Below are 22,964 nucleotides of genomic sequence, written 5' to 3' on the forward strand. Positions count from 1 at the left end.
CTGGGGACAGAGTTGCCCAGACAGCAGTGAGTGGAGTTGCTAGCAAGGCCAGTCTGGCAGTCCAGAGGGTGGACCTGTGTCCCTCGGAATCCAGCGCTCACCTGTCATAGGAAGACTTCTTTCTTAATGTATAAATGCGCAGTTAGACTCCCAGAGGCAGGAAGTAAGTTCCCAAGGTCACATCAGAAGCCAACTGCATGGCTGTGTGAGGACCCATGCCTCCTGCCTTCCAGGGTAGGGGTCTATTCCCTAAAACCACCCCTTCAAGCTTAGGAACCCAGGAGGACCAGGAGTGGTTACAGTGGCCATGATACCAGGGATGAGGGGCCACAAACCCTTCTGGTTAACTCTCCCATTGGGTAGGGCTCAACTCTCTCTGGACACATTAATTTCTCTACAATCCTTCCTTGGCTCGTGGGGCTCATACAGCTCAAACAGGAGGAAAAGCATCTCTGGGAGCAGGCAGCCTCATGTGTCTGATTCGCTGCTCAATTCCAGGCAAAACTACAAGAATTACTCCATGGAGTCAAGGACACACTTTCGAATCCAGGCAGCCACACTCCAAGCCAAGTCTTCCCTAGAGAACAGCAGCAGATCCATGGTCTCATCAGTGTCCTTGTAGCTTTGTGCAGCAGTTCCGGGCTGGAAGACAGAGACAGCTGGACAGAGCTCCTGAAAACATTTCAAAATATCCCCTCCCCCTGCCCTGCCCTGCCTTTGGGGTCCACCGGCGCTCCAGTTGGATGGCACAACATAGTGTATCCGTGCAGAAGCCGAGCTGGCATTTTCACCAGTGTAGCCAAGGGCCTTTGCCAAGGGCAGAGCAGGTGGAGCCCTCTGCCTGCCCTATCACACATACGGGTACTTGCTTTTCACTGTGATGTTTAAGAGAATGTATGAACAGTTTACATTTTCCTTAGAAATACATTGATGGGATCACAGTTGGCTTTAAAAACCAACAACAATCAACCACCTGTAAGTCTTTGTCTTCACCTGTTATCATCTGGAGGTAAATCTCTTTATATGATGATGCCAAAGGGCAAATTGCTTTTCAAATTCAGCAAGTTCTCAGCTTGTGTGACGGAAGGGCCTTCAGAGGACCTGAGGAATGCCTGGGAGAGGCTAAGCCTCAGGCTTCAATGCTTCTGGGGTTGGGCACGAGGATGTACACAGACACCCACTACCTTACTACTCACACTTCATTTCACTCCTTTTGTAAATTTCCAATTTAAAAATCAAGCACGTCTTTTTAGTGAGATAAAATCTGAGCTCTTCTGTAGAAAAATCAATCTCTACCAGTAGGAAATGCCAGGGCTTGATGGAAGAGCTGTGTAGCCCTTTCTATGCCAAAGCCAGGAAATTTGGGGGGCAGGAGGTTCTCAGAATCCAGTCTGTATCTTTGCTGTATGCCAAACTGAAACCACTGGGAATAATTTATGAAACATAAAAATCTTCTGTACTTCACTCCAAGGTACATTTACTTACTGACAGCATTTTTCTTAGAACTGTTATTCTTGACCTGTTGTGTATGTGTTAGATTCTCAGTTAAGAGAAAAGAGATATTTAAGTGATAAAATTTATGCCCTTAAGGGATCGTGCATCATGTATTTCAATAAAATATGTGTTGCATGAATCCTAGGCCGGGCAGAAAGTCTTGATCAGAAGCCACACGGCCTATGTATGTTTTATTTAGACCACACAATGTTTTAAACTTTTTGAATAAGTTACCAGCATTCACAAATGGGGAGATTTTACAGATGAATCTGGTTCCTGGCCTGTAATTTAAAAACAAACAAACAAAAATGGCAACATTGAGCCTCATTGTTGAGCAACATTGTTGCCATGAGGCAACAATCAGCTAGAGCTAAGTCCAGGCTACTTTAAACACTTCTGTTACCTTTCTGGCCCCTAAAAGCATCTGAATTTGCAACCTCTAGGATTGTTAAAGTGAGAAATCAGGTTCAATGACCAACACCAGGTTTTACCCTTCACTTTCTGATGTCAGCACACTTCAACCTAACCATTTCCCCGTAGGGAAAATCATGCACACAGTAAAAATATTCATCTGTGAAAACGTTACTCCCCAAATGCATGAATGCAGTTTCTACGAGAGAAGAACCAGTTAAACTTTCCAATCTTCTAGGATTGCTGTATTTAACAAACATGAGTATCTGCCAAGGGTCTGGATTAATATATAAAGATCCAGTCGGTCGGGCGCGATGGCTCACGCCTGTAATCCCAGCACTTTGGGAGGTCGAGGTGGGTGGATCATGAGGTCAGGAGATCGAGATCATCCTGACCAATATGGTGAAACCCCGTCTCTACTAAAAATTAAAAAATTAGCTGGGCGTGGCGGCGCATGCCTGTAGTCCCAGCTACTTGGGCAGGAGAATCGCTTGAACCCAGTAGGCAGAGGTTGCAGTGAGCTGAGATCGTGTCATTGTACTCCAGCCTGGCGACAGAGGGAGACTCCATCTCAAAAAAAAAAAAAAAAACCCTCATCCAAGATTATCTTTTCCAATGAGTATTGTCAGAGTAGAAATGCTATGAAAAAAAAATCTCTCATATTATTAGAATGAAACAAAAGAATGTCCTCCATAGAGAGTAATCCCTTTGCAAGCTATCTCTTCTCCAAAGCCTGGATGCTGGGAGACCAACCTGTTTCTAGGATCCTGGACAGGACAGGGTGAGCGGGTAGAGACAGGCTGCAGGAGGACAGGCCTCCATGGCTTCCCCACATGTTGGAATGTTGCCTGCTGCTGTATCAAAGCAGCACTACTCACAGGACACCAAACACATACTTTGGAAAATTGCAGTTTACAAAAAACTCATTTCGGGTGCTTTTTTTTTTTTTTTTTTTTTTGAGACAGTCTCGCTATGTCACCAGGCTGGAGTGCAGTGGCGCGATCTCAGCTCACTGCAACCTCTGCCTCCCGGGTTCAAGCAATTCTCCTGCCTCAGCCTCCTGAGTAGCTGGGATTACAGGCATGCGCCACCATTCCCAGCTAATTTTTGTATTTTTAGTAGAGATGGGGTTTCACCATGTTGGCCAGGATGGTCTCGATCTCCTGACCTTGTGATCCACCTGCCTTGGCCTTCCAAAGTGCTGGGATTATAGGCATGAGCCACCACGCCCGGCCACGGGTGCTTTCATTTTAAAATTTGGTCAAGATGATTTCCTCGTCAACATTTGCTGTTTATTTCCTCCTGGGCTTTGTTAATTAATCCTATGTTACTTTTACCTCTGCTGCCCTGATAAGATAAATCAGTGGGTTTTGCCTCCTGTACCCCACCTGCAAATTCTGAGATAATCTATCAAATATATACATATACATACATATGTGAAGGACAATGAAAACACTGGGTTTCTAACATCACCACATCCTTCTTATGCAAGGGCATTTTCAAGAAAGTGAAAATTCTGTCATAGGCTCTCAATGTCTTATTTGAGTCATCTGTGGTCACTGCTTCTCTAATAGTGCAGACCTTCCCAGCACATCTGCCATGGAGAGGCCACAGATCAGGTGGAAGGTTTGAGCCTGGAAATAAGGAGACCTGAATTCCAGTCCTGACTTTGCTACTGATTTTCAAAGTAACCTTGGGAAAGTCACAGATCCTCTAAAAATGAGCAATTTGGACAAGATTAAGGCTCTTTCCTGCCTTCTACAGTTTGTTGATGGGTTTTCATCTGCAAAATGAGGCAACAGATACACTTCCCTACCTTTCTGCCAAAGCCTTGTGTCCCTAAGCAATTCAACCAGAAATAATAGACTTCTTAGGGGCTCTACAGTAGCCAGAACACCCAGAGAGCAAGTAATCCTCATTTAGAGAAAGTCTAAATCCTGTGCCCCAAGATGAATTCCGTTGTTAGGGAAGTAGCAACGATGTAACATGATCTGAACAGGACCTTGGCAACAGAAAGTCTACCTCAGCCTCTCACTGATCACAGGCGCTCAGAATGGCAGAGTGGCTTCTAGCAGTGTGCTGGGCCCTCAGCTCTCCCATGGGTTGGCAGGTTGCCCTATTCCTTATCTCTTGAGCCAGAATGGGAGTGTTTCCAAGACAGTTATCATCATTCACAGCAGAAAGCCACAACCTGACATCAAAGCCAGGATCCTAAAAGGCCAACACCAACTCAAGATTTGGCTGAGGTCCAGGTGGGAGATTCCCAAGTGAAGAATGGCACCAAGAGGTTTTAAGAAAGCCCCAGTGTGCTGAGTACTAGAACCATTCAAGGAATCAAATCCAGACCCTTTCCTCTGGAGTTACTCCCAAGATCATTTCTTCTAAGATGATGGGAGTCAACAGTCTTTTCCTTGTTTACTTCAAATTTAAAGCCTGACAGTGCCTTCTCAACATCCTCAGCATCATCACACTAATTCAGTAATAAATGAGAGGTGTCTGGATTCTGCAATCCAAGCAGCAAATGGGAACTTCTCACGCCCACCCTCAGATGCAGTCTTCCAAGGTCGGAAAGTGCCTTCTGCTCGGGTTAGCACGGCTCCTTTGAATTCCAGTGCAAAGTTCATTACTGATTAATAGGCTAGGTCCACAAACAAGAAACCTCATTTGGGGACGCGAAAACTCCATCTCTAGATGAGTAATCTATGACTGCTTCCACTGTATAAAGTCAACTGTTAAGTGACAAAATAAGAATAGAGCCCTTTGGGAAGACATAGAATTAACTATTGAAGGTCTCTATGGATTGTTAAAAGTTCATGTTTGGCTGGGCGTGGTGGTTCACGCCTGTAATCCCAGCACTTTGGGACGCCGAGGCAGGTGGATCACAAGGTCAGGAGATTGAGACCATCCTGGCCAACATGGTGAAACTCGATCTCTACTAAAAATACAAAAATTAAGTGGGCGTGGTGGCGGGCACCTGTAGTCCCTGCTACTCAGGAGGCTGAGGCAGAATTGCTTGAACCCGGTTGGTGGAGCTTGCAGTGAGCCGAGATCGCGCCTCTGCACTCCAGCCTGGGTGACAGAGCGAGACTCTGTCTAAAAAAAAAAAAAAAAAGTGGATGTTTAATCAGAGACATCACAGCTAATGTCTCACAAATGACTAGATCAGGTTTGTTTTTCTTCCTCCACATTAACAAACATTCCGGAACATCAGACACCAATATGCTCTGGGGAAAAGAATAAAAGCTAGTATTTATTAAATACTCATTATGTGCCAGTTGCTATTCTAAGTACTTTACATTTATTTAATCCTCATAATATTTACATAATCCTATGAAGTGGGGCCATTGTCATTTTGCAGATGGCAAAACTGAGGTACAGGTAAATAAGTTGCCTAGGATCACACAACGATTATGCAGCAGAAAGATTTGAAGACAGGCTGCTGAACTCTAAAGCCTGTACTTTGCTACACTGTTGGTCAAGCTGTAAAATCCTGTGTAAAGTTAGACCCAGCTTATACTGACTCTTGGGCCACTGTGAAAATGGAAGAAGTACTGACTAATAGCTCAACCGCTGGAGATGCTTGGCTGCAAACACATGGAGCATGTCTTTGTGGCATGGTTCCCTTTGGCACTTGGCATCATGAAGTAGGGAGAGGGCCTAACTTGGAAAAAGCCAAAAGAAAAGCAACCCTTAAACAACAGTATTTGCTCAGAAAACCTTCGAGGGATGATGGAGGAAAAGGCATGATCCAATCCCCACTCAGGTAGAGTTCCAGTCAACTACTCCAGAGATGGGAAGTGAAGCCTGCACTGAGGCTTGATGCATAGCAGGTCATGTGCTAGAAGGGGCTTGGTATAAGACAATAAGAAAGAGGATCACTGGCAAACTGGGAAGCATATGATGCCAAAGGCACTAAAAACTGTTTTATAGTTTAAGCACTTATGAGTGCTTGGCTAAGCACATCACATTTGTGGGTCAAAGTGGCCCACGGGCCACAGCTTTGTCCTCCTGGTACTGAGATGACTTCCTACAGTTCTCTGGAAAAGAGGTTGTGAGCAAATTCACAGTATGAGAAAGCCTGGTTTACTAAAAATATCCAGCCTTTGTTTTTTTGTGTTTTTTTTGAGACTGAGTTTCGCTCTTGTTGCCCAGGCTGGAGTGCAATGCCGTGATCTCGGCTCACCGCAACCTCTCTGCCTCCAGGGTTCAGGTGATTTTCCTGCCTCAGCCTCCCGAGTAGCTGGGATTATAGGCATGTGCCACCACCCCCGGCTACTTTTGTATTTTTAGCAGAGACGGGGTTTCTCCATGTTGGTCAGGCTGATCTCAAACTCCCAACCTCAGGTGATCTTCCCACCTCGGCCTCTCAGAGTGCTGGGATTACAGGCCTGAGCCACCACGCCCGGCCTACTCAACTTCTAAGTTCAATTAATTACATGGGGTAGTGGATAAAAGCACAGTATATTCAACTTAATCAAACTACTTCACCCTATTTAGAGAATCAGTTTACTCTTAGGCACAATGGGGTTTAATGCCAACTGCTTTACAAGGGTTGTTGAGGATAAAGAGCAAGCATGTAAATAAATAGCCTAGCATGGCCCCGAGTATACCATATTCAGGTAAATTTATTGGCTTACTTCTACTGTGCGAAGGCAGTGGTGGATTTGGCCTGACAGATGACTGAATCGGGGCGCTAGTGCCACAATTAAGCTTTCTTTATCTCTTGGCTTTTGCCCCTGTATTAGATTCTTTTGATCTGGCTTCTCTGCATGGCAGGAGTACATGGCACTTTAGGTCTCATGTCCTTATGGCATATGGCCAGGGAAGCCAAGGGCTGCTTTTCCTAATTCCAGTATGAACAATACCAGATAAGGACAATTAGTCTGGCTTGGCTCAAATGTCCATCCCTTAGGCAAGTGCTCCTCAAAGTGTGGTCCCCGATCAGCATTAGCATCCCCTGGGAACTTGTTAGACATACTAATTCTATCCCACCTTGACCTAAAAACTGTAGGCTTGAGGCCCTGAAATCTGAGGTGTTTTTTGTTTTTTGTTTTTTTGAGACACGGTCTCCCTCTCTCATCCAGGCTGGAGTGCAGTGGTGTTATCTTGGCTCACTACAACCTCTGCCTCCCAGGTTCAAGCAATTCTCCTGTCTCAGCTTCCCAAGTATCTGAGATTACAGGCACGTGCCACCACGCCTGGCTAATTTAGTAGAGATGTGGTTTCACCATGTTGGTCAGGCTGGTCTTGATCTCCTGACCTCAGGTAATCCTGAGGTGACATGAGCCACCATGCCCGGCCACAGTCTGAGTTTTAAAAGACCTGTAGATGGCCGGGTGCAGTGGCTCATGCCTGTAATCCCAGCACTTTGGGAGGCTGAGGCGGCTGGATCACTTGAGGTCAGGAGTTCGATACTAGCCTAGCCAACATGGTGAAACCCGTTTCTACTAAAAATACAAAAATTAGCCAAATGTGGTGGTGCATCCCTGTAATCCCAGCTACTTGGGAGGCTGAGGCATGAGAATTGCTTGAGCCTGAGAGGGTGGAGGTTGCAGTGAGCCGAGATCGCGCCACTGCACTCCAGCCTGGACAACAGAGGGAGACTGTGTCTCAAAAAAAAAAAAAGACCTGCCGATGAATCTGATGCACACTGAAGTTCGAGACCCACTGCCCTAGAATGGCAGTGAGGTACCACAATTGGCCTACCTTCAGACATATGCTCAGTGGGGGTATTACTAAAAGGGAAGGCGGTGTATTGGACAAACAAAAACACCATAAATCCACTATTATGTCCTTTCTTTCAAAAGTTGATGTACAGGAAGAATGACTTACCCCATTCCCAAGAACAGGGGAGGATGAGAACAGTGGGTGTACTGGTTAGAGACAAGGCTTATCAGAAAGCTGCATGTTCAGGCCAGGTGCAGTGGCTCACGCCTGTAATCCTAGCATTTTGGGAAGCTGAAACTGGTGGATAGCTTGAGCCCAGTTTGAGACCAGCCTGGGCAACATGGCAAAACTCCATCTCTACCAAAAAACACACACACATACAAAATCAGCCAGGTGTGGTAGCATGTGCCTGTGGTCCCAGCTACTTGGCAGGCTGAGGTAGGATTGCATGAGCCTGGGAGGTAGAGGTTGCAGTGAGCCAAGATTGCACCACTGCACTCCAACCTGGATGACACAGTGAGTCTCTGTCTCAAATATGAGAGAGAGAGAGAATTAAAGAGAAAGAAGAAAATAAAGAAGAGAAAGAAAAAGAAAAGAAAGAAACAGAGAAGAAAGAAAGAAAGAAAAGAAAGAAAGAAAGAAAGAGAAAGAAGAGAAAGAAAGAGAAAGGAAGAAAGAAGCAAGCTGCACCTTCAAGGAGAGCTTTCCCTTTGTTGCCCTTCTCCTGGCCACCCTCCAAACTCCTTTATAAGATCCCTATTTTGCAACGGGAAACTCCTTGAGATGTTAGCTAGCTCGGATTTCTAAGGACCTCTTTTTCCCCATTTTCTCCTTCCCTTCATTTAATACATATCTGTTGAACACCTACTGTCCTGCTCTCATGGAGCTTGTTCTGAAAGTGAAGTCATAGGAGTTAACAAAGAATTAGAGCCATGGAGTAAATACACTCATCTGCCACATAACGATATTTCAGTCAATCACAGACCATATATATGACGGTGGGTTCATAAGATTATGATGGAGTTGAAAAATTCCTGCCAGGTGCAGTGGCTCACGCCTGTAAACCCAGCACTTTGGGAGGCCAAGGTGGGCGGATCACCTGAGGTCGGGAGTTCGAGACCAGCCTGACCAACATGGAGAAACCCCATCTCTACTAAAAATACAATATTAGCTGGATGTGGTGGCACATGCCTGTAATCCCAGCTACTTGGGAGGCTGAGGCAGGAGAATCCCTTGAACCCAGAGGCAGAGGTTGCGGTGAGCCGAGATTGCACCATTGCACTCCAGCCTGGACAAGAGCGAAAGTCTGTCTCAAAAAAAAAAAGAAAAGAAAAATTCCTATGCCCTAGTGATATAGCCAAGGTAAGTTTGTAGGGCAACACATTACTCACGTTTGTGGTGATGTTGGTGTAAACACACCTACTGCACTGCCAATCATCAAAAAAAATTTTTTTTTGAGACGGACTTCCGCTCTTGTCATCCAGGCTGGAGTGCAGTGGCATGATCTCGGCACTCCAGATCATTGCAACCTCCACCTCCTGGGTTCAAGCGATTCTCCCGCCTCTGCTTCCCGAGTAGCTATTACAGGCATGAGCCACCATGCCCAGCTAATTTTTGCATTTTTAGTAGAGACAGGGTTTCACCATGTTGGCTATGCTGGTCTTGAACTCCCAACCTCAGGTGATCTGCCTGCCTTGGCCACCCAAAGTGCTGGGATTACAGGCGTGAGCCACCACGCCCGGCCCAGTCGTATACAATTATAGCACATACAATTATATATGGTACATATTACAAAAGTTTAAAAGTTAAAAAATTTAGAAAGTTTATAAAAGTACAGTAAGCTGTTAATTATTGAAAAAAGAATATTTTAAATCATACACAATGTGGCCCAAGTGTGGCGTTTATAAAGTCTACAGTAGTGTACAGTAATGTCTTAAGGGCTTCACATTTGTGCACCACTCACTCACTGATTCACCCAGAGCAACCTCCAGCCCTGCAAGCTCCCTTCATGGTAACGACAGGTATACTGTTTTATCTTTTACAGTTTTCTATGTTGAGATGCACAGATACAAGCACTGTGTTACAGTTGCCCAGGATATTCAGCACAGTAACATGCTGGCCAGGTCTGTAGCCTAGGAGCAACAATACCATCTAGGTTTGTGCAAGTACATTCTATGATGTTCCATGAGGACAAATTTCCTAATTCATGCTTGTAAGTGGGATGTATCTGGTCTAGAGGATAAGAAGTCAGCTATCTGAACAATGTGGAGAAGAGAGCTGCAGGGCAGAATAGCACAAAAAGACTTGAGACAGGAAAGAACTTGCCATTTTGGAAGGCACACAGACGGCCCATGGGGCTAAATGGTTGATTCAAATGAAAAGGCGGAAAACCAACTCATCCCTGTTAAGGAGTTTGAGTTTTATGCTCCGCATTACAGGAAGCTATTAAAGTTTTTTTTTTTTTTTTGAGATGGAGTCCCGCTCTGTCACCAGGCTGGAGTGTAGTGGCACAATCCCGGCTCACTGCAACCTCTGCCTCCCGGGTTCAAGCGATTCTCCTGCCTCAGCCTCCCAAGTAGCTGGGATTACAGGCGTGCGCCACTACGCCCAGCTAATTTTTGTACTTTTAATAGAGACGGGGTTTCATCATGTTGGCCAGGATGGTCTTGATCTCCTGACCTTGTGATCCGCCCGCCTCGGCCTCCCAAAGTGCTGGGATTACAGGCGTGAGCCACCACGCCCGGCCTATTAAAGTTTTAATTAGGGAAATGACATCAATTTATTTATTCACCTTAATTTAACTGCTGTGTGAAGAATGGATTATATAGGGTTAAACATGGAAGTTAGTCTCCAGCATCAATTGCTTCTGGTTTGTCTAAACCATAAAAATGCTGCATCTTGGCCGGGCGCAGTGGCTCACACCTGTAATCCTAGCACTTTGGGAGGCTGAGGCAGGCAGATTGCCTGAGCTCAGGAGTTCGAAATCACCCTGGGCAGCACGGTGAAACTCCATCTCTACTAAAAATACAAAATTTAACTGAGCATGGTGATGTGCCCCTGTAGTCGCTACTCAGAAGGCTGAGGCATGAGAATCACTTGAACCCAGGAGGCAGAGGTTACAGTGAGCCAAGATTGCACCGCTGCACTCCAGCCTGGGCAACAGAGCAAGGCTATGTCCAAAAAAAAAAAAAGCTGTCAATATGCTAAGTTATAATTAGGTGCTAAGACTCAATATGAGTAGGTATTTCATGTTCTTTGCTCTTCAGAAAAAATCAGAAATCCAGTTTATTAAAATCCATGCCCAGGACCAGGATTTCTTACTTCAAGTATATCTTCAAAGCCATTAACTCAAAGTTTAAGGAAGAGCCCTGAGAGCAGGACTTGCAAAAACAGCCCATCATCTGAAAATGCCTTACTAGAACAGCACCTGTCTCACAACCAGAAATAAGAATGCCGGCCGGGCACGGTGGCTCACGCCTGTAATCCTAGCACTTTGGGAGGCCGAGGCAGGCGGATCACCTGGAGGTCAGGAGTTCGAGACCAGCCTCAACATGGAGAAACCCCGTCTCTACTAAAATAGAAAATTAGCCAGGCATGGTGGTGCATGCCTGTAATCCCAGCTACTTGGGAGGCTGAGGCAGGAGAATTGCTTGAACCTGGGAGGCGGAGGTTGCGGTGAGCCGAGATCATGCCATTGCACTCCAGCCTGGGCAACAAGAGCTAAACTCTGTCTCAAAAAAAATGCCTATGAATTATTCTTCCTCGTGTCAGGGTAACACTACAGATAGTGATGAGTGTAAGCAAGCGGCACGAAGACCAAACCTCTTCTCTTCCCACACTTTGCACACTGTGAAGTTGTAGCTGTTAACTTATAATGTGTTTACCCAGTTCAGCTAAGCTTTTGCATAGAGGATCATCATCATTCTGCATTGTTTCAAAGCTGAAGGCCTGGCTCTAATTCTGGGGTTGGCAGAATGTAGCCTATTCCTGCACCTCATTTGGATAATGCTGGAAGCCAATCTCAGTGTCTTTCTGATAGTATAGTCCAGGCTTCTCAATTCACACACAATGCTTAAAACTTGCTTTTGGGTACTAACTGACCAGATTAGCTACTGTGGTGGCCTCCAGTGAGAAGTTGAACTTTTTTTTGCATAGCCAACCAAATCTTCTCACAGGCATTCAGAGTACGCACTGCCATGACAAGACACTTAGGGAGACCCCTTAGTTATCTTCCTCAACTTCTTTTTCTCAGTGCTAAGAGATGTGGAGCCCACAAGCACAAATATTAGAGGAGGGGTTCAAAGCAAATAGGTGCTGCTCCTTTCATCATCATCAGTTTTAGATGCCTAAAACATGTGCCTATTGCTAACACTCCTTCATTCAAAGAGAAAAACAAACTTTCTATGGGAAGCACCTGAAGATGACTAAATGTGCCAGTGAACAGTAATTTTTCTCAAGAAACAGAAATGTAATGAAAAGGTAATCTCGACCATACTTTTATTAAAAAACTGTATGTGAAGAAACAATAAATGGCTTCAGTCAGTTAATAACATTAATCAGATGCATCCAGCTATTGTCCTAAGGCAGTGCCAGGCTGGGAGCAGTGACTCAGGCCTATAATCCCAGCACTTTGGGAGGCTGAGGCAGGAGAATCTCTTGAGGCCAGGAGTTTCAGGCCAGCCTGGGCAACATAGTGAGACTCAGTCTCTACAAAAAAACAAAACATTAGCTGGACGTGGTTGAGCGCACCTGCAGTCAATCCCAGCTACTCGAGAGGCTGAGGTGGGAAAAATCACTTGAGCGCAGGAGTCTGAACTTACGGTGAGCCGTGATCAAACCACTGCACTACAGCTTGGGGGACACAGTGAGACCCTGTCTCCAAAGCAAAAGCTTGTGCCTAACTGCTCAGTGTGATAAAGCAAACAATGTGGACAATTAAAATGTGCAAATAAATCTCAAACCCTTTTTATAATTCACTGGTGCCTCTGATGGAAGAAGCTTGTAAAATCAGGAAATAGGTTGTAAAGGGACTTATCTGGATGCTCTGTATCTATGCTAAAGAGCAAGGAAATAGCAAAAGGACAAATGAAGAGCAGAAAGTCTAGATAATTATGCCTGGACAATCAATCTCTGAATAACCAACAAGTGCCCAATACTGCTGCTAATTTCTCAGGAAACAGAAAATGAACCAAACCTGTACTTCACAAGTTTGGGAAGGGATCATCTACCAATGGTTCCAAAACCTACTAGTGCATTAGAATCACTTGGAGAACCTGTTACAAATGATAGATGGCCAGGTATAGTGACCCATACCTGTAACCCCAGTACTTTGGGAGGCTGAGGTGGGAGGATCATTGGAGCCCAGGAGTTCGAGACCAGCCTGGGCAACATGCCAAAAACTCATCTCTACAAAAAAATACAAAAATTAGCCAGGTGTGGTGGCATGTACCTGTAGTCTCAGCTCCTTGGGAAGATCGCTTGAGCCTGGGAGGTGGAAGCAGTTGTGCCACCGCCCTCCAGCCTGGGAGATAGAGTGAGACTCTGTCTCAAAAAGTTCTGTTTCTCCTCTCTCACTCTGATATGATAGGGGTCTCCATTACTAATAAACATCCAGAGCCCTAGGTAATTGTGGTGTGGTTGTCCTGGCCTCAGAGAACTACTGATCTACCAACACTCCCATGGTGAGGAAAATGTGGCTTAAAGAGACAAAACGAGTGAGCCGAGTGAGCCATGATCACACCACTGCACTACAGCCTGGGAGATAGAGAAAGGCCGTCTCAAAAAAAAAAAAGTACAGAAGGACGGGTCAAATCGTCTTCTCTCTCTTCCCGCCCAGTAAAAGAGCAGTTGATATTTAAAAGAAAAAATATTTTAAAAATAGAAATAAAAATTAAAAAACATAGAAGAGTGTTTATTTAAATTCAGATAGGTAAATTTAACATTACTTGAAGAGATATTAACCTAAAATCCAACTTTTCTTGTGTCCACAAATTTTAAAATTAAGGCTTAAAAAATTAGGTGAGGTTATTACACTAAGATGCATTTACACGCAAGTTTCATCAGTTGACTCCATGACTGCTACCCACTGCTTTTGTAAGCACAGATAGCCACCAACTATTTTTGTGACTTATGCTGAAGAAACATACTTTCTCTCGTTTACCACTTCTCCAGTCTCAAGACCTTAGGTAGCTCTCCTTTTGACTACAGTATCACCCACTCGATCCATGGGGTATACTCTCCAAGAACCCCACTGCATATCTCAAACTGTGGATAGTACAACATACGTACCTACACATACATACCTATGCTAAAGTTTAATTTGTAAATCAGGCACAGTAAGAGATTAGGAACAACACTGGTAAAACAGTAAGTTTTTGTCTTTTTCTTTTTTTTTTTTTTTTGAGACAGAAGAGTCTCACTCTGTTATCCAGGCTGGAGTGCGGTGGTGCGATCTCGGCTCACTGCAACCTCCGCCTTGCAGGTTCAAGTGACTCTCCTGCCTCAGGCTCCCAAGTAGTTGGGATTACAAGTGTGCACCACCATGCCTGGCTAATTTTGTATTTTTAGTAGAGACGGGGTTCACCATGTTGGCCAGACTGGTCTCAAACTCCTGACCTCAAGTGATCCAACTGCCTTGGCCTCCCGAAGTGCTGGGATTACAGGTGTGAGCCACCAGGCCCGGCCAAGATTAAGTGTTTTTTAAAAACTGTATTTACAAAAGTTGTTATAGATTGTAATAAAAGTCACGTGAGGCCGGGCGCAGTGGCCCACGCCTATAATCCCAGCACTTTGGGAGGCCGAGACAGGTGGATCACATGAGGTCAGGAGTTCAAGACCAGCCTGACCAACACGGAGAAACCCCGTCTCTACTAAAAATACAAAATTAGCCGGGCATGGTGGCACACGCCTATAATCCCAGCTACTCGGGAGGCTGAGGCGGGATAATTGCTTGAACCCAGGAGACAGAGGTTGCAGTGAGCCGAGACTGCGCCATTGCACTCCAGCCTGGGCAACAAGAGCGAAACTCCATCTCAAAAAAAAAAAATTATGTGACTGTGGTATCTCACTCTCAAAATACCTTTTTGCACCATAGTGTGTGGGTATGTGAAATGGCAGAAACCGTGGATAAGGGGGATTACTGTACTTTATTAAGTGTTGCTCCTTTTTAAAAATGAATGCTTCTTTATGAAGATTTGTATGCAGGGGATCTGTTACCTCAATGCTTACTACTGCATGAAATCATACTGTTTTATATCACATGATAAACACCAATAGTAGGGGGCGAGTCTTCTAGTACTGACTGAGGAGATTCCCTATCAAGAAACTCACAGAATTTTTTAAGTTTGTGTTAGTTAAACTACAAATATCTGAAAGTATTTCAACTTGTTAGGTTTTACATTCAAAAGGATAAGATTCTTTTGTTTCTTCCTGGTTAGGCTTTTCAGAAATTTCAAATCCCACAGCCAAGCTTGGACATATCTTGCCCATATCTAAATCAAGAGATTATAGCTATTGTTTGGTTTTAGAAACTTTGGTGCTATCAAGCCTAAGTATATGATTAAATGATATTAAATGCCAAACAATAAAAAATACTTCCCACAGGTATATATAGAGAGAGAGATTTTAAAATAATCATACACAACTTTTTAAAAGATTATATGGGGAATACTTACTTATGTAATCAACTCTAACTTTAGCCCTTCACAGCTGTATTATAACTTTATTTAACAACTTAGTAAAAGTCAAAATTGATGGTTCTTAACATTGTATGTTGAGAATATAAAGTGCCTAAAAAAGACACATTCTGCCCAATGCTAGTTCTTTCAATATTACCACCAAACTTCTGTGAAAGACTTGTAATGAAAAGAAAGACTAACTGCAACATGGAAGATGATTTTTAAAAAAGTTCATTTGCCAATTTTAACAATCTAGAAAAAAAGAAAAGTCTGACTATAATACTTGATGACACAGACATTATGTTTAAGTAGAAAACACAAGAATAAAAAAAGCAATTATCAGAAAATATTGCACAACTTCAGTTGTTTCCTCCAAATTTGCTTTATGTACTTGGGTGGATATATATTAATAAACAGAAATTTAAGCAAGATACATGTAACAATTTAACAGAACCTGATAATCTAATTTCTTTCAATTTTTCTCAAATTCATCTTTAAGTCTTTCCATCATGGGGCTCATAAGGAAATTTAAGCAACATATGGATACTACAGTTGAATGTCAAATCTTTACAAAGTACTTATGACATACTACATTCCTCTATAATGCAATTATGAATAACCTTCATGACACTGTTTTGTATGTAGAAAAGTGTTAGAGTTCAATATTCAACTCAATATAAAATAATAATAAGAAACACTTCTGATGTTAGGTTGAGACCACTTTTCCTTTTGCTAATGAATGATTTTTTTAGCTGTAATATCACTGAGGTGAACCAGTAAGTCACCTTTGAGTACATATGAAAAAATAAACACATGCTAAATGGATAAAACATTACTACTACATCTTTACTAGACCATCTCTACCTCTAACACTTCAGAAGCTTAGAGATTTAAAGTATTCTTACATCAACTGCAAGAAACAAAGGAGAAATTCCTTCTTTTTTGAGATCACAACTATGAAGTCATACGGTTATACAAATTCTGCGTTTGTGTGCAAAACATAAAATACAATTATCTTTATTCTCCCTGCTTAGTTTTGTCAGTCAGCTAGCAGGATGTAATAGATACCTTTCCAAGAAACAGAGACTGAGATGTGTTTTATATAACTTCAATAACCTCAGCACTACAGTAATGAGAGATGCAGTATCCTTTTGCTATGGTTCAAGACAAGAGGCAAGGAGGTCAGAAGAAAGAGAATAAATCAAAATTTTTACAACTGAGTAACTATTTCTCATTAGGTCTCACCACGGTGCCACCTTCATTTTTACATAAACGTGGTGGCATAATTCAATCTCAATAAATCAGAATTCTTAATATTTAAAATTTAACTTGACTTTCCATTATCACCATATTAACAACCAAAATAATTAGATAAAACACATAGGAAAGGGTAATATTAAACCCCACCTTAATAGAGTTGGTTTCTTGACACATTAACTTATTTTTTATAGAAAAGGGATAGTGCATCTCAGTTTGCTTACAAGCTAGGAGATCACTTTGAATTCTGCATTTCCTAACTGCAAACAGAATATAGCACTTATAACAGGTTATAAATAAACTGGTTTTCAAGCATAGAGCCAGCCCCAACGATAATAATACACTATTTAAAAAGACCTAAGGCAATGAATTCCATTTCCAATGGAAAAAAAGAACTGTGCAAACAAGCTTAAAACTACTTTTTTGTGTGTGCCAGTGTTATAAAATGTAGCTTTTAATAAAACCTTGACCCAAATGCCAGCAACTTCAGAAAAGAATTCGGGTGGGGAAGGGGAAGAGAAGAAAGTTATTTCATTTAGGAAAAATAACTACTATCTTTTTCCTAATCTTCAATACACACAATTTAAACAAATACAGCTGCTGTTTAACACTTTACACAATTCCTATGTACTGGAGCAATAACAAGATCTAAATACAATTATATTTTTAAACATTGGGTCAAGGCTTTACATAAAAATACCATCCTACTTTTCCCACTAAGTTTCTAAAATATCACGTACTTTTTCCCCCAACCTCTGCAGCCATCCAGGAATTTTAAGGAAACTTTTGTGCACGATCTTAATTCCTAATCCCTGGCTCTTTGGGCTCAGTGACAAAAGATCAAAACCACCAAAATGGTGGTTCACTTGAAGTCAGATAAGAGACCCTGGCTCAATTAGTCTCATAGGATGAAAGCAGTGCTGCATCAACTGGCTCCATGCAGGAGGGGCACGTGAAGGATCTCATCAACCAGTCATCTATACAGTCCAGGTGATAGATGTGCATGCACGGCAGAAATCGAATTGGGTCCCCATAAACAAAGTCCATCATACAGATCACACACCTGTTGGGAGCAATGGAGAGAAATCAGAAGGCATTTTCAGAAGTGTCCTATTCAGAAAACTCTTTAAATCCCATTAAAGACAGTGTTAATCTGAGTAACACATCAGAATGCTTTGCCTGTCATCTTATTGCCAAAGCATGCAAACTGAATTTTTTCCTAATGTTGATCTGTCCACAGTCTCTTATTTCAATCCCCTGAGAATTTGCAGGACTTAGGAGCAATCAACAGAGCAAAGAGAAATGGATTACATATGCATCAAGTCTACTGCTGTGCTTGTAAACAGCTACATATTATAGCAGATACCTGAAGGAGAATGGGATTATTTTAGGTAGAAAAGCATCAGTTAGATCAACTTTGTTTTCTTGCACTATTCAGTGTAATCCTGGACTAAGACAATTTTCATTTTAATAACTGTAAAACAGAAACACTAACTTCGGCCAACTTTGTTTCCTTGTGCTATTTAGAGTAATCCTAGAGTAAGATAATTTTCATTTTAATAACTGTAAAAACACAAACACTAACTTCAGCCTACTTACTGGGTTGCTGTAAGTTAAAGCTCTCTTCATTAACATTAACTTTCTCTTATTTTATTTTATTTTACTTTTTGAGACAGAGTTTCAAGTGATTCTCCCACCTCAGCCTCCCAAGTGGTTGGGATTACAGGCGTGTGCCACCATGCCTGGCTAATTTTCGTATTTTCAGTAGAGATGAGGTTTCACCATGTTGGCCAGGTTGGTCTCGAACTCCTGGCCTCAAGTGATCCCCCCACCTCAGCCTCCCAAAGTGCTGGGATTACAGGCATGAGCCACTGTGCTCGGCCTGTGAAAATTCTTAATTGCTACATAACATTCTCTTGTTAGTAGCCAGTAATAGAGCTATGAAAAAAAATTAAACATTCTCTTGCATTAAGTGAAGTGTTTCAATATATTACATGTCTGACTTTCTAAAGTGCAGGAGAAAAGGCAAATTTTTCAAAAGCAATCTGAAAATAAAACTTTGAAATGTACAAATTAATTAAAACTTACTCCCGGATCTTTTTTTCTGATCCATCTCTTCCAGGGTCATAAACTCCTTTAGGCAGATGTTGTATAAGACCTATTCTTTGAGCTATCCTAATTTGTTCCTCTTCAGTCAGCTGAGTTGCTAGCCGAGTCTGGCTAGGTGTTGGGTGGTAGACTGGAACTGGAACTTGTTCCTAAAATATTAAAATATAGAGGAAAAAGATTATTTTTTAAAAACCTTTCGAGGGCTTATTTTTTGGTCAGAGATAGAAGGGAAAGGGAGCCCTGGGAGGGGTAGGAAGCTGGGCTAGTGTTTGGCTGTATGACTGTGTTTCACCCTGCCTTAACTTCAGCTACTAGAATAAAACATACACACACCAAAACATTCTCATTCTGCCTAAAGGATATAAACACAGACTTCACTGAACTGGCATGGAATGTTAAATGAACTATTTCCACATGATAAGAGACCAGCCTGGACAACATAGCAAGACCTCATCTCTAAAAATAATTTTTAAAACTTTTTAAATGGACTGGACTATGGCAAAAATAAATCTAAAAGTTATCTAAGACTAACTTTCCCATTTCACAGGACCAAGCTTGCCTACAGTCACTAATTGACAATACTGAAATTAGAATTCTGCTGCTCCTAATCCAACTGATTTTTTACACAACAAAACAATTCATTCAAAGGAATCGTGTGTATAACCCCCACCTTTTTTTGAGATAGGTTCTCCCTCTGTTGCCCAGGCTTAAGTGCAGTGGCACAAACACAACTTACTGTAAACTCAACCCCCTGGGCTCAAGCAATCCTCCAACCTCAGCCTCCTGAGTAGTGGGGCCACAGGGTTGAGCCATGGTGCCTGGCCTATAATAATATTTAAAACTGAGCAACTCATGGAATGAAGCTGGGATGGAGTGTGGCCTAGAAGGGATGAGGCTCCCCATCCCCAAGCCCTCACCTTGGTTACCTTTGCAGAATCCTCAGAATCAACAGAGCAGTCTGAAAAACACTACTATCTCAGAAGATGAGATTTTCAGTCTGAAGAATTAAATTATAAGATCTCAGTCTCAGCTCGGCTACTTACTGTGATTGCTTGGACCAAGTCTCTTAATGTCTTTGAATAAAGCAGATAACAGCACCCACTTTAGAGAGTTGATATAATCATGAGATAACTAAGAGCTTTGTAAATGCCAATATTTGTAAATTATTCTAACATCTCCCCGACGTCATGATTCTCCCCATCATGATTCTCTGCTTTGCAGACTTTAAGCTAAGTGCTACTGTCCTTGGCTTTGGTCCTGGCTTTCTGGCTTCTCTTTGAATACTACAAACTCTTGGCCTCTGTTGTGATCTCTGCCAGCTCTGAGTTCTTCAACCCTTGAATTACCATTTCCAGTCTAGATTACCTTCCTGAATCTTAGCCTCAGTCCTAGTTGACCAGTTTTGATGAGCTGTCATCCACACGCAAACTGGGAACAAATTGGTTTAAGACTAAGATAATATAAAGGGTCTCTTAAATCCTTGAACCTAACAAACAAAAATAACTAAACTGTTTTAGAGAAAATAAACTCCAACTATGGGTTTTTCAGAGGCTAGATTTCTTCAGTCTTGTGGTTCACATACGTGTAGAGAACACAGAAAGCAGAACAGAAAAGGAAAGTTCTACTTTACGGGGAAACATTAATAAACATTAAAGAAGAAAATAAAAACTATATTTTAATTCACGTTATGAGTGTATTTTCTCCTTTGGTATTTTTTTGTTAAAACAAAGGAACCCTCTATATATCTTTTAGATATTTAAAATGATTGAACAATCTAATTTCAGTTTACATGGTTCAGAAAACCATAGAGGAAAGGAAATGACTAAGACCTCCTGATATTTTAAAGATGAATGTGGCCTCACCCTTCTTACCACACATGCCTAATTTTAAATTTTAATTCCCATGATACTTGTTTTAAAATGGCTTGATATCTGAGTTATCAATTGTTTCATAACTAGACAGCCACTGATTTTCTAGGCAGCAAAATGGAATCCTGATTCAATTGTTGGCTAACAGACACTGAGTGAGTAGAAGATTAGACAGGGGTATAAAAACAACAATTTTAAAAGATGTGATGGCTGGGCATGGTAGCTCATGCGTGTAATCCCAGAACTTGAAAGGCCGAGGCAGGCGTATCACCTGAGGTCAGGAGTTCGAGACCAGCCTGGCCAACATGGTAAAAAACCATCTCTACTAAAAATACTAAAGTTAGCTGGGCGTGGTGGTGCACGCCTGTAATCCCAGCTACTCAGTAAGCTGAGGCAAGAGAATTGCTTTAACCCGGGAGGCAGAGGTTGCAGTGAGCCAAGATCTTGCCACTGTACTCTAGCCTGGGCAACAGAGAGAGACTCCATCTTAACAACAAAAAAAGATATGGATTTGGGGGTGGTTCCCACCATTCCCTATCTGCGAACACTATATGGTTTATGTTCAACACCTGCTTCCCCTCTGAAAATCAGGAATTTTGTCATATGCTAGGCAGTGGGTGCCTAATCAGTACCTGGGGCACTGAGTCTCCAAATGAGCTTCTCTGGCAGAAAACCTTTCATATATGTTGAAGGAATTAAGCATGTCCTGTGTGACTCCACTAGGAGATAACTCTTGGAAGCTTGTGCTTAGTTCCCTTTAGACCAAAGCACCTTTCCCCTTAGCTGATTTTGCTTTGATTCTTTGCTGTAACAAATCATAGATGTGAGTAAGATTATATACTAAGTCCTAAGAGCCCTCCTATTGAATCACCAAACCTGGGGACTGTTTTGAGGACCTCCAATGCCAGTGCTAGGTTGTGCTCCCACTTTATATCTGCAAAGCTACTGTGTTTCGTCCCCAGCTGAAAACAAATGAAAAAAAAAATAAATAAATATTTTGATTAGCCTATTTCAGGGCCTAAATATGGACCTAATGACAAAAGGTATACAAACACATCTCACTGCAACCTCCAACTTCTAGGCTCAAGTAATCCTCCCACTGCAGCCTCCCCAATAGCTGGGATTACAGGTATACAACACCATGCCCAGCATTTTTTTTGTTTTGGTAGAAACAGTGTCTCGCTGACCAGGCTGACCAAACTCCTGGCCTCAAGCGATCCTCTAGCCTTGGCCTCCCAAAGTGCTGAGATTACAGGTGAGAGCCACTGTGTCCGGGCTATGTGGGTAGTCTGATAAGGGCAGGGGCTATGTCTGTTTTGCTTACCAATGTTTACTACCTACTCAGCACGGTATCTGGCACACAGTTGGGACTCAACATAATTATATAACTGAATAACCTAAATCAAAGCACTTATGTTCTTGTAATATACATTATATTACATATTAGAACTTTGTAGATATGCTATGAAAAATTGCTAATGTGCCTGGCACAGTGGCTCACGCCTGTAATCCTTGCAGTTTGGAAGGCCAAGACAGGCGGATAGCTTGAGCTCAGGAGTTTGAGACCAGCCTGGGCAACATGGTGAAACTCCGTCTCTATAAAAGATACAAAAATTAGCCAGAAGTGGTGATGTACACCTGTAGTCCCAGCTACCTCGGGGACTGAGGCAGCAGGATCGCTTGAGCCCAGGAGGTTGAGCTACAGTGAGACGAGATCATACCACTACACTCCAGACTGGGTGACAAAGTGAAAGAAAAAGAAAAAAGAAAAACTGCTAATGATTTGGATTAAATAATAATAAGAAAAAGAAAAACTGCTGTCTCAAAAAGAAAAAAAAAAGAAAAACTGCTAATGATTTGGATTAAATAACAATAAAACCAAAAAGGAAAACTTGATATAAATTACACCCAACATTCTCCCAAGTGAAAATACCTAGGTTGTTGTCTCTTTCAAAACTCCACCTACCCATCCTACAGGAACTTCAATAGGTCCAAAACCAAACCAAATATACTTCCTTCCACATGCCTCTCAAACTCAGAATTTCTATGCCCCCTACCTAGGTTAATGAACAAAAATACATAATGGAAAGAGTACAGGCATTCCCTGGAATTTCTGCTCTGGTATTTAATTATGTATGTGGCCTTACGCAAGCTTCTTAACATCTCTGAGCATTAACGTTCCTCATCAGCATAACAGACAAAATACCTATCTTAATAAAGGGTTGGAAGCCAGGTGCAGTCATTTAGCTCTGTAATCCCAGCTACTCTGGAGGCTGCGACATGAGAATTGCTTGAACCTGGGAGGCAGAAGTTGCAGTGAGCTGAGATCACGCCACTGCACTCCAGCCTGGCCCACAGAGCTAGACTCTGTTAAAAAAAAAAAAAAAAAAAAAAGTATTGTAAGGAATAAGCAGATAAGTAAAGCACTTACCAAGATAAGGGCTTACTTAATATATGGGCTCTTCTCTAATGACACCACTAG

General features: G+C 42.4%; 2 protein-coding genes across 16 annotated transcripts in view; one reads left to right on the plus strand and one right to left on the minus strand.

Moving 5' to 3' along the window:
- TTC39A (tetratricopeptide repeat domain 39A) overlaps positions 1 to 1,518 on the plus strand; it is a 57,907-nt gene extending 56,389 nt beyond the window's left edge. For all 15 annotated transcript variants that reach the window (XM_034965026.3, XM_034964995.4, XM_008954941.5 and 12 more), the window contains one exon: positions 499 to 1,518. In XM_034965026.3, the coding sequence (XP_034820917.1) occupies positions 499 to 622 (124 nt within the window). In that variant the 3' untranslated portion in view covers positions 623 to 1,518. The remainder of the gene's footprint in view (positions 1 to 498) is intronic.
- A 13,945-nt stretch (positions 1,519 to 15,463) lies between these two features.
- The window catches only part of RNF11 (ring finger protein 11), a 36,846-nt gene continuing 29,345 nt past the window's right edge, over positions 15,464 to 22,964 (minus strand). The window contains exons 2-3 of the mRNA XM_003829563.7: positions 18,594 to 18,763; positions 15,464 to 17,568 (exon numbers count right to left, since the gene is read on the minus strand). Coding sequence (XP_003829611.1) covers positions 17,397 to 17,568; positions 18,594 to 18,763 — 342 coding nt within the window. The 3' untranslated portion in view covers positions 15,464 to 17,396. The remainder of the gene's footprint in view (positions 17,569 to 18,593; positions 18,764 to 22,964) is intronic.

Source organism: Pan paniscus, chromosome 1 (assembly GCF_029289425.2).
Source record: "Pan paniscus chromosome 1, NHGRI_mPanPan1-v2.0_pri, whole genome shotgun sequence".
In the NCBI taxonomy this organism is placed as follows: Eukaryota; Metazoa; Chordata; class Mammalia; order Primates; family Hominidae; genus Pan; species Pan paniscus.